At 56.7% G+C, this 11,369-nt stretch overlaps 1 protein-coding gene across 1 annotated transcript; it reads left to right on the forward strand.

Moving 5' to 3' along the window:
* The first annotated feature begins 3,645 nt into the window (after positions 1-3,645).
* ZIC1 (Zic family member 1) lies at positions 3,646-10,478 on the forward strand. The gene is made up of 4 exons (XM_066241641.1): positions 3,646-3,716; positions 6,201-7,497; positions 8,946-9,109; positions 9,817-10,478. Exons 2-4 carry the CDS (start codon positions 6,516-6,518, stop codon positions 10,012-10,014), a joined length of 1,344 nt encoding a protein of 447 aa, XP_066097738.1. The 5' UTR covers positions 3,646-3,716; positions 6,201-6,515; the 3' UTR covers positions 10,015-10,478.
* The last annotated feature ends 891 nt before the right edge of the window (positions 10,479-11,369 follow it).

An 11,369-nucleotide genomic window follows, 5' to 3' on the forward strand; every position in this document is an offset into this window, starting at 1 on the left:
CTTGGGTGTTTCCACCTTCTCCTCCAGGTCCAAGCCTGAATGGTGGCGGGGTGGGGGTGGGGGTGGGGGGTCGACTCACCGTTTTCCAGAGGGTTTTATTTATTTGCAATCCTTTCTAACCCAAAGGCCTCCGTCCCCAAAGGGAATAAGCTCCTTCCCGCACAAATCAGCAGAGAAAGGAGACCCAACTTCTCATTCCTACAGGAGGGTGGTAGGCTGAGGTCTTTACTCGAAAATACCCTCAGGGCAGCATCTCTGGCATGGGAAAAGTCCTGGTTGGTTGGAACTAATAGAATTTACTTTTTTTTTTTTTTTTTTTGCTTCTGAAAAAAATGGGTGTGAATTTCCTTCGAGAACTCTGCCCACCCACAATGATGTCCAAGCCCTCCGTTTAAGAAGCCTGGGGCACTGCTAGCCCAGGTCCTGGCCGCAGTTTGTGCATCACAAACCCACCGCCTGGTGCACAGTGTCGCAGGGCGGGGACTGCGGGTGGGCAGCTGGGACCTCACCTGCTCTCTGCAGCAGCTCCATCCAGCCCTTGCAGGGAACAAGAGTAAAGATCCACTCTTTTGGTGAAAATCCTGAACCCTCTTATCAAACCAGTCATTTCATTGAAGGAAGGATGAGAGAATTGGGGACCAGTCCCTGGGCCCCAGGGCTTGAAATCCCCAAGCACAAGGATTTAAAAGCCCCGGAAACGCCAGGCTTGGTCACCCCCCCCCACACACACACACACAAATGATTGTTCCTGGCTTGTCTTCTCACACCAGCCCTGGGCCCTGAATCACCAGTTAGCAGCGCAATCAGGACACTTATTGGAAGCTGCGGGCTCTTCTACACCTTGAGGAGAGGAAGAGGTGCCAGTGAACCCCAGTAAATTAATCGTGCTGGGGCACAGCCGAGAGGGTAGGCCGAGGGTACGTGCAAAGGGCACCATTTTTTTTTTTTTTGAGGAAGCACAGAGGCTGCACATCGTGGCCGCACCCCAGCCTGTGTGGGCCTAGTCGAGGTCAGAGGTCATCTGCAGCCTGCCTCCCGAGCTAGGGGCCCCAGTGCCCAAGCCTTCCACGTTGCTCCGCACTGATCATGCCCGCCGGGCGGTCGGTCACAGCGCTGGTGACTCAGCCGGCGCGGGGGCAGAGCAGGGGCCCTGGGCACTGTCTCGGAGCCCCAAAGCCAGAGCCCAACCATCTCCCCACCTTTGCCGGCAACCCGCTGTTGTCAGCACCTCCCTGGCTCCCCTCCACCGGTCCCTCGAAGACCAGGATGTTGGGATGCGAGGCTGGGTTGTGTGACGGCCTTTTCTCATTCTTCTGCTCCCTGGAGGGAAGAGCTCGGGTCTCCCCAGCCCCGGGCTGAAGGTTGGGCGACTTCTGGGTGTCCACAGTAGACTGGGCATCCGTGAGTGCCCTGAAGGACCAGCCTGGCTATTTAACCATCCTTTGAACCGCCTCCCCCTGCATCTGCCCGCGGCTAGATGGAGGCAGGGAAGGTGGTGTGTCCCCCCGTGGGTCGCAATGGCACCAACGCTGTTGGAAATTTCCTCCCCAAGGGGAGGGGGAGAAAAATGACCTTGGAATCCAAAGGGGGTTTCCTGCCCACGGTGTCAGCCAAGTTGCAACCTCTCAACGCCCCTTCTCCCTTCCTGAGACCTCGCTGGGACCCAGCTGTCCCCACGGACCATTCATCGGCCCCAGGCTTTCCGGCCAAGCCTTTGAGGCACTCTCCTTCCTTTCAGGCCCGACACCGTTCCCGCCTCTCCTGTCCCTAATTTACAGTGTAAGTGTCTCGGGTGATGCCCAGAATCCTAGGTGGCCGCGGCCTGCTCCCGGGAGAGCTAGTGCTGGCCCTCGTTTGCACCTGAGAGAAAGAAAGCGAAGTCCCAAACCCACGGCGAGCAGCGCGCTGAGAGCAGGTGTCAGCAGCCAGCGTCCCGGGGCAGGACGGCGACGCGCGAAGGCCAGGGTCCAGCCCCGCCGCTGACCCAACCAGCAGCCGCCCTCGGGGCGGGTCGGGGCGGGGACAGTGCCCTCCTCTCGCTTCCAGCCCGGCCAGCTGGCTCCTCTGACCCTGGGGAGAGGAAGCCGCCTCCCTCCGGCCAGCGTCGTGGGGGCCGAGCCGAGAAGCGGCCTGCAGGGCCCCCCGGCCGGCGCGGGAAGCTCAAGGCCACGGCTCCCCTTCCTGCCCCCTCGGTGGGACACCCGGGCCCTTCACAAGGAGACGAGGTAGGGAGGGCAGGCGGGCAGAGAGCAGCCCTCGGTCCCCTGGCCGTTGGGAGCTGCACTCGCCCCCCCTTTTCTGGGGAGAAGGAATGGACTCCTCGTCCCCAAGGCTGCCCTTCGGGCCCCTCAGTGTCAGTGGGGTGGGGCCAATGCCCTCGGCTGGGGGGCTAGGAGGGAGGGGGCCTGGGGGCAGAACGTCTGGATGGGCCTCTGCTCCCAGCGGGGTTTGGGTGCTAATAGCCCCGAACAGGGAGCTTGCCCCCCGACGGCTGGGGGCCCAGCCCCGTCCGCCGGCCCCCTGGAGCCACGCACTTACCCCGCTCCACCTGTTGCCGGCTCGGCCTCATTTCTGCGCCTCACTCGGGGGCGGCCGAGGGGAGGCCGCAGGCCCCTCCGAGCCTGGCCTCTGCGGCCGCAGCCAGGCGGTCATCCTTCATTTCTTCTCTTCCGGCGTCCGGGCAGCAGTTAGGGAATGTATGATGAAGCAGAAATGAGCCGTCAGGATGATATTTTAATGGCTTATATGTCACGTTGGTGCATGTGGCTTTGAACTGGAGCCGCTCTCGCTTCCTGCAGAGAGCGCCGCAAATCCCACTTGATAACTTCTACAACCCACAACTTTCCCCTCCCCGCGCGTCCCCGCCAACCTGGTGGATCTGGACGCCTTTCCTAAAAACACTCTCTTGTCAACGTCCCCACTGCATTTTCCACGGACTGCAGAGGAGAAGCCTGACTTTTATTTTTTTTTTTGCAGAATTACTTTTCCTCTCCCCCTCCCAGTAGCCACCCTCCCCCCTCACGCCCCCACCCCCCTCCTTTTTTTTTTTTTTTTTTTGAACGCGAGACGCTGGAGAGGTGGGTTCAGTATCTGTTCTCCCCAGTGAGAGCGGTACAGCCTGGGAGGAAACTTCCTGCAGATCAGGTTTTTAACCAAAGCACTGGAGTCAGGGTCCACCCTGCCCTAGCAGGCAAGTAGGGAACACTTGGTTCAGAAAAGGTGTATCGGAGCCACTCACAGTGTCTTATCATCTTTTTCTAAACCGTATTCATTTATTTATTTGTGGTAAACCACCCCTCAACCCCGAGCCCATTCCTTCCGATTTCCATCCCCGGTCCAGTGGGAATGCTAGGCGGCTGCACTCAGACTTGTTGCTAGAGACACAGAGCATTTGATTTTTTTTTTTTTCTTCTCTCTCTCTCTCCCTCTCTTTTTCAAATTTCTATTTCCCAGCACAAGCGCAAAGCCTCGGCCAGGTCCCTTCAGACACACCGGGAAAGCATCCCAGATACACAAGTCGAGTTGTGCGCGGGCAGAGCCCAGGGAGAAGGCAGCTGAGCTCGCCAACCCCAGTGGAAAATCTGGTCGCCGCGCAGACCAGACCCGGGAAGGCGCGCAGCGGCCGGAGCCAGGCCTGCCTTCCTGCAGCCTGCGCGGCGAGGGCGCCCGGCCGGGCCAAACACATTCATTTTCGTATCCCTCTCTCCCCAGCCCTGGTGAGTTTCCTAACTGGGCCGCCTGTGAAAGGATGAGTTGAGGTTTCTTTGTCTACGGAAAAGAGTTTAGGGCTCGGATTCAGCTGCAAAGAAGCCAAATGCACTTCGAAACAAAGGGCAAATTGAAGGATTCCGACTCTTGGCTTTTTGTGTTTTCCTTACTAGAAAATAATTAGACCTAATGAATATGCAGACGCTTGAGCTAAAAAACCCTCAGCCCGGGCCGCTGGGTTTCAACCGAGTTGCGGAGAAACGCAGCCTCCCCCCACCCCCCCACCCCCCAGCCCCGGCATCCGTGTGCATTTTCTGAAATGCATAAATGTTACTCGCCTTAATTGATTGAGTCACAGGGATTTTTTCCCCTGCTTTTAAGTGCCATACTCTTCTACCTTTCAACAATCATTTTAATATATGGCCAATGGCTCTTTGTGGTCGGGACAAAAAGCAACTAGGCGCAGTTGTTGAATGGACTTTGCGCTGGGCAAAGACAGGTTAATCGAGGGCCGCACCGCGAAAACAAGCGAGTGTTGTATGTTTGCACTGAATCCAAATGTCTGCATTTTCCTAACTAAATCAAAGGGAGTGTTATTTCTTTTTCTGTTCACTCATCTGAAGGTAAGTAAATTTTCTCTGGCGATCAAAAGCCTGGTCGGCAACAAAGACGGCGCCCGCTTTTTCCACCGTCCTGGTGTGGCGAGTTGCGGAATTTCAATAACTGTGACAAGGGTGACTGATTTGTGAACTAAAAAAAAGGTTTGAATGTCACAAAATTTACATTGGTTCTATCTATCGTGGATTTAAATACCAAAAAAAAAAAACAAAAAACGTATTCGGAGATTTCTAGGGAGCTTTGGACAGTCATGAGGAACAATGGCGCGTTGAGAAATTTACAGTTTTACCTGAATGAAAGGGGGGCCCGGATGGGAACAGGAGTTCAGAAGGAGGGGGTCAGCGGGGGCAGACAAGGGAGACTAGGAAAAAAGGAGAAAGGAGAATAACACAGGAGAGAGAGAGAGAGAGAGAGAGAGAGAGAGAAACAGCAACAATGTATCCAATTTGCCATTGAAAAAAAAAAAACAAAAAAACCCCTCAAATCTCAACCAAACCTCAATAACCTGGAAAGTTAAGATCTCTCATCCACCTGTGCTTATTTATTTGGAGGAAGGGGACCAAAGAGGAGGGGCCCAGGAAACCTGATTGATTTGATTTAAAAAAAAAAAAAGTAAGAAAATCGAGGCAACCGGTTCTCCTGATAAATCCCATTTCCCGTCAAGAGAGAGTGGAGTAGCCGTGCGCTCCCCAGATCTTAAATGGTAAACAGGAGGGGGACGAGGCAAAAGAAGGAAGCGAACTTCAAAAGGAGCAAATAACAAAAGCCTCCCTTTGCTCCCCTGGAAGGGGGTGGAGGACAGCGGGGAATGGAAGAAAAGAAAGTTGCTGAATCGGGACTTTCTGGAAGTGCCTTTGCTGGGCTGACCAGCCCGACCCCGCCTCCTCCTTTCCGAGAGACCCCCGACATCGCTCCTCGCTCGGCGAAGAGCAGGTTGGAAGGAGGGGAAGATAGAGCAAGAGAGACCGAGCTAGGCAGAGAGGCAGAGGGAGAGACAGAGACAGAGACGGAGAGAGGAAGGAGCGCGAGACGAGGAGGAAGAGGGTTAAGGAGAGAGAGAAACGTGTATATGACTGCGAGAAGAAAAAAAGGAATCGTGGAAAAAAAACACACATTTATTTTTCCATGAGAAGAAGAGGGAAAAATTTGGCCAAAAAAAAAAAAAAAAAAAAAAAAAGTTGCCACTCCTGGCAGCCGGGTTTGTCAAAAGGGGACGTCAAGCGCTTTACAATACCTGGGATTGATGAGGCGGGCGGGCCAATGAGCGGCGCGCGGCGCCTCGGCTCGCCCGCAGTTGGCGCGGCGGCGGCGGGCGGGCGGGGGGAGCGCGGACGCACCAATGGGCGCGCGCGCCCGCAGCACGTGACGCCTCCCCCTGCTCCCATTCATCAAGGGGGGGGGGAACGGTGTCGTCCTTTCAATTCATTTATCTGCAGGAATGATTGCTGCTATCAGTCTCGCGCTCACCGCCCGGCTGAGGAGGTGAAAGTTTCTCCCCAGGAAGACAAACCGCAAAAGACAATATTGTGCATGATTTGCGCCTTTTCTTTGGCTTTTTCTTTCTTTCTTTTTTGCTCCCCCCTTTTCATTATTATTATTATTATTTTTTTAATTTTGCAAAAAAGCAGAGGGGGAAAAGGGAGAGTGAAGGAGTGAGGAGGCGAGCCGGAGAGAAAAGCGAGAGGGAACAGAAAGGCGAGGGGCGAGTGGAGAAGTGAGGCGGGGCGCACGGCGCCGGGCGGAGGGAGAGCGAGCAGCCGCGGCTCGTGAGCTCACTTTCCTGTATGCGACCGATCCGGGAGGAAGTTTTTCTGGGGGGCTGAGATGCTCCACGGCTTTCCCGGGGCGGCCTTGACGCGGGGTCCTCTCGGCAGAGACTGAGCGGCGAGGAAGCGCGAGCCCGGCCGGCGGGGTCTGCTCGGCGCGCGCTGGAGCCCGCCTTGCTCGCGGCCCGCAGCCGTCCGGCGTCCCCGCGCTCGGCCAAGCGGGCTCCCCGGCGCGCGGAGCGGCTGCCTGCGGGCTAGGACTTCGCGAGGTGGGTCGGCTCCTCCTCCCTCCTCTTCTTCTTCCTCCTCTTCCTCCGCCTCCTATTCCTCCTCCTCCTCCTCCTCCTCCTCCTGATTTTCCCTCCTCGGCGGGCGAGGGTGGGGGGGGGCGGGGGAGGCCCGGGCTCGCCCGGAGCAGCCACGATGCTCCTGGACGCCGGCCCCCAGTACCCCGCGATCGGCGTGACCACCTTTGGCGCGTCCCGCCACCACTCCGCGGGCGACGTGTCCGAGCGCGACGTGGGCCTGGGCATCAACCCGTTCGCCGACGGCATGGGAGCCTTCAAGCTCAACCCCAGCTCGCACGAGCTGGCCTCCGCCGGCCAGACGGCCTTCACGTCGCAGGCGCCTGGCTACGCGGCCGCCGCGGCCCTGGGCCATCACCACCACCCGGGCCACGTCGGCTCCTATTCAAGCGCAGCCTTTAACTCCACGCGGGACTTTCTGTTCCGCAACCGGGGCTTTGGCGACGCGGCGGCGGCGGCCAGCGCCCAGCACAGCCTGTTCGCCGCTTCGGCCGGGGGCTTTGGGGGCCCGCACGGCCACACGGACGCCGCCGGCCACCTTCTTTTCCCGGGCCTTCACGAGCAGGCGGCGGGCCACGCGTCGCCCAACGTGGTCAACGGGCAGATGAGGCTCGGCTTCTCGGGGGACATGTACCCGCGGCCCGAGCAGTACGGCCAGGTGACCAGCCCGCGTTCGGAGCACTACGCCGCGCCGCAGCTGCACGGCTACGGGCCCATGAACGTGAACATGGCCGCGCACCACGGCGCCGGCGCCTTCTTCCGCTACATGCGCCAGCCCATCAAACAGGAGCTCATCTGCAAGTGGATCGAGCCGGAGCAGCTGGCCAACCCCAAAAAGTCGTGCAACAAAACTTTCAGCACCATGCACGAGCTGGTCACGCACGTCACCGTGGAGCACGTCGGCGGCCCCGAGCAGAGCAACCACATCTGCTTCTGGGAGGAGTGTCCGCGCGAGGGCAAGCCCTTCAAAGCCAAATACAAACTGGTCAACCACATCCGCGTGCACACGGGCGAGAAGCCGTTCCCCTGCCCGTTCCCGGGCTGCGGCAAGGTCTTCGCGCGCTCCGAGAACTTAAAGATCCACAAAAGGACGCACACAGGTACGGAAAACTCTTTCTTTGACCCGCCCCTGCCCCCCTCCTCCGCCTCCCACTGTCTCTCGAGCCTGGAACCCGAAATGGAAACAGCCGCGTCCTGGCGCACAAAGCGGGCCTTCCCGGGGTCTGGGCGCCAGGTTCCGGCAGGCAGGCAGCGGAAGCGGACACTGGTTTTGTTTTTGCTTTTTTAGTTTCAGGCTTGAAATGATGAAAAAAGCACAAAATTATCGGTCGGAAAGGCTCCAGGGATATAGATTTTAAAATGAGCTGTAGAAAAGGCCGGGAGAGCCGGGAGAGAAACCGCGCTGTGCGGAGCGGTGGGGCGCGCGGCGCCCGGCGGCGGCAGCGGCAGCTCCGGCTCCGGCCGGCGGACGGATCTAAATCTAAACGTCTGCTCTCGGCCGACATCCCTCTCTTTGCGGCGTAGGGAGGACTTTCCCAAAGGAAGGAAATGGGAAATGAGAGGAGATAGGATGAAGGAGCGCAGAAAGACAAAAACGGAGAGACAGAAAGGAGGGAGTGTGAGTGGTTCACCAGTTTCAGGCAGACGCATCGGGCCCGAGCCGGCTTTCGCAGGCTTGCGCCGGTGGAAAGAGCACGGCTTTAGTAGTGACTTGTTTGTGAGTCGGCTGGAGGAGTCGCGAGAGTCGGCAGAAGGCAGAGAAGTCTTTTTTTTTTTTTTAATTTTTTTTTTTTTTGTCAATTAGATTCTATGAGGTGGTTTTCAAAATACCGAATCCCCTGCTTCGGCCTTTAAAATAGAGGCTGGTTGGGAATAGTTACGTTGACGAGCTCGCCGTCTGGGTCGGTCGGGCCGTTCTGGGCCCCTGGCTCCAATAAAGACCAAGAGTCCGGTCTGCTGGCCTATTCTGCTTTTCCCGGCTGGTTTCTGAGAACCGTTTTAGGAACTTTGGCTTTATCGCCGCAGTCAGGAAAGGCTTGGCGGCGCCGAGCTCAGGGCCCAGGTTACTTTATAAAATGTGTGTGTCGGGGTGGGTTGGGGAAGGCGATGGGGGGGGGGGGGTGAGGAGCGTCTGGGAGGGGTGGGGGGCAGTAGAGGAGAGAAACACAGCGGGAAGGTCAGCCCCAATGAGAAAATTAGAAAACCAAGAGCCAGGGATTGCCGCCTGAAGTAGTTTGGATATCCCCGGACAGAAAAACCTGCCACCAATCCGGGATCTGAAAGAAAAAAAGAAAATCTACCACCCACCACCACTAGCCACAACGATAAGATTTTATATCTACCTATATTAATAGTTACAATAATTGATTAGGATATTTGTAAATACACTGCATGTATGTGACTTGATTGAAGACCCGGATTTTTGAGCCTGCACCTTTTTAAATTTTGTTTTCATTTTTCACTTGTTTACGTTAAAAAATATGTATATATATACAACGGCGGGATTTGTTCTAATCAAGGTCAGTCTCTTTCTCGCCTTTCACGCCAGGGGAGAAGCCCTTCAAGTGCGAGTTCGAGGGCTGCGACCGACGCTTTGCCAACAGCAGCGACCGCAAGAAGCACATGCACGTGCACACGAGCGACAAGCCCTATCTCTGCAAGATGTGCGACAAGTCCTACACGCACCCCAGCTCGCTGCGCAAACACATGAAGGTAATCGCTGCGCCCCCGCCGCCCGCCTTCCAGCCCGCAGCGGCGGCCGGCTCCGCTCGTCGGCCCACCGGGGGCCCGCGGCGGGTGGCGGCCGGGCCGAGCCAGGGCCAGGGCCGGGCGGAGGCCGGGAGGCCACGCTCCACTCTGCTGGCGGAGGCTGGGCAGAGGCGGCCGGGGCTGGAAAAGGGGGTGGGGAGTCCCCGGCCGTTCTCGATGCGTTAACTAACGGGAGAGTAGAAGGAGAGAGAAGCGCGCGCTGGAGCAGAGGCAGCCAGTGCGTTTGAGTTTGGTCCAGCAAGGGCGCGTGGGTCGCGCCCGCGGGGCGCCCGGCGGTGGTGGCTGAGCCGGGGTCCTGTGAGCAGCCCCGAGCTGCGGGCCGGGCGCGGGGACCCCCTCCCCTGGGGCTCCGGCCTCAAACCGTCCCCCCCACCCCCAGCCCCACACCAGATCTGTTTCTTGTTCTGGAGCGCGGGGCGCGGGGCGTGAACCCTCGGTGGGGAACCCCCCCCACGCCCTGCAGGGCCGCGGCGGAGCGAGCCCATCCAAGCTCTTCACCCAAGTCCGCGCCGCGTGGGTGAAGCCTCCCCGGAGGAGGAGGGCACGCAGGGCTCCCGGCAGAGGTGGCTGGCTCGCTGCCTGCACCCTGTCCTCGGCGGCCGCCGCTCCGGGCCCTCTATCTCCGTAAAAACTCGGCTTTATCCCCGCAGGTCCACGAATCCTCCTCGCAGGGCTCGCAGCCTTCGCCGGCCGCCAGCTCCGGCTACGAGTCGTCCACGCCGCCCACCATCGTGTCCCCCTCCACCGAGAACCCGGCCACCAGCTCCCTGTCGCCCTCGTCCTCCGCGGTCCACCACACGGCCGGCCACAGCGCGCTCTCTTCCAATTTCAATGAATGGTACGTTTAAATCCAGAAACACAGCGCCGAGCAGAGAGCCCTATTTAAGAGACGGAACGCAGCCCGTATGCACAATGTTACTGAAAAGAGCCCTGCGGATCCAAACCGCTCCCTTCCCCGCAATCGTATTATTTCCTGAACCTGCCAGTAGACCCAGGACCGAGTAAGAGAGAGAGAGAGCACCAAACCTTTAATCTCCCCCCCCCTTTTCTTTCTTTTCTTTTCTTTTCTTTTTTTTTTCCTTCTCTTTTGGCAAAGGCTTGGTAGCCCAGGGGCAGACCGGGGGTCGAGGAGAAGGCGGCCACCCGACCAAACGCTGCCAACCCCGAGGGCCAGTTTCTTGCGAGCATTGGAACAGGCTCTCTAAGCTTCGGCTTTTTTTTTTTTTCTTTCTTTCTTTGCATTCTTGTAAATACAGAATTATTAGCTTAAAACTGTACTGTTGGATTCTGTAAATAGTTATATCTCGATTGGAGCGGGGCGGGTGGGATCGTGGCGTCGTGGTCTTTGCATTGGGGGGAGGGGCCGGGAGGGCGGGGGGTGGGGTGGGGGAGGGGCGGGCGGCCCAAAGCCGACTGTTTGTACCGAATGGCCAGAATGTTCTAGTAAATGTGTACCAAAATGTGAATTACTTTGTACGATTACAGTCTCTACGTCGACCTAACAGAATATTATTGGTATTAATGTGCTTTTTTTTTTCTTTTTTTTTTTTTGTATAAAGTGCAAACATTTTGTCCCAAAGTCTTAAGTACTTTTTAGTGCAGTAAAATGTTGTTTCACGTCCTGTCAAAAAATTCGTATAGTAGGAGCCTGGATCTGCGTGTCAACACTGTTCCATTTGTTTATGTAAAGTGATATTAAAAAAAGATATAAACTATAACTGTCAGTTGCTTTTGGCAAAAGATACAACCACATAATGTATATAATTCCTAGTTTCCATATTTATCCGCATGTAAAGGGCCGGTTTATTCATGTTACAGCTCTTCAATATTTATGGCTAGAAGAACTCGTTATGTACACTTTAGTTTCCAGAACTGTTTGGTAACCTTTCGTACCTTATTAAAGATTCTTCAATCTCAGTGACTGTGGTAGGAATTTCTTCTTCCCCGTCCACCCGGCAACCTGCTGCCTCTCCTGCCCAGCCTCCCTGGTTCTTGGGAAAAGCTCTCCGGCCCCCTTGAAAGCCTTCCCTTGCTGTCACCGCGGGCTGTATAACCGTGACAAATGAAGACTACCCTGCTGGCTCTCCGAGAGGGTGTAATTAGTATTTATATCAAAATTTATGAAACAAATTTTAGGCCGCAGTATAATTTAAGTGACCTTTGCAGACGTAGAATAACAACCATAAAAATAACAGAAATAGAT

The sequence above is a fragment of the Saccopteryx bilineata genome, chromosome 8, assembly GCF_036850765.1.
Source record: "Saccopteryx bilineata isolate mSacBil1 chromosome 8, mSacBil1_pri_phased_curated, whole genome shotgun sequence".
Lineage (NCBI taxonomy): Eukaryota > Metazoa > Chordata > Mammalia > Chiroptera > Emballonuridae > Saccopteryx > Saccopteryx bilineata.

What these genes read in the sequence shown, in the direction of transcription:
- ZIC1 (XM_066241641.1), top strand. Translation starts at nt 6,516, where the DNA reads ATGCTCCTGGACGCCGGCCCCCAGTACCCCGCGATCGGCGTGACCACC. An exon ending in CCACAAAAGGACGCACACAG is followed by an intron (nt 7,498 to 8,945) that starts GTACGGAAAACT and finishes CTTTCACGCCAG; the next exon opens with GGGAGAAGCCCTTCAAGTGC. An exon ending in CGCTGCGCAAACACATGAAG is followed by an intron (nt 9,110 to 9,816) that starts GTAATCGCTGCG and finishes TTATCCCCGCAG; the next exon opens with GTCCACGAATCCTCCTCGCA.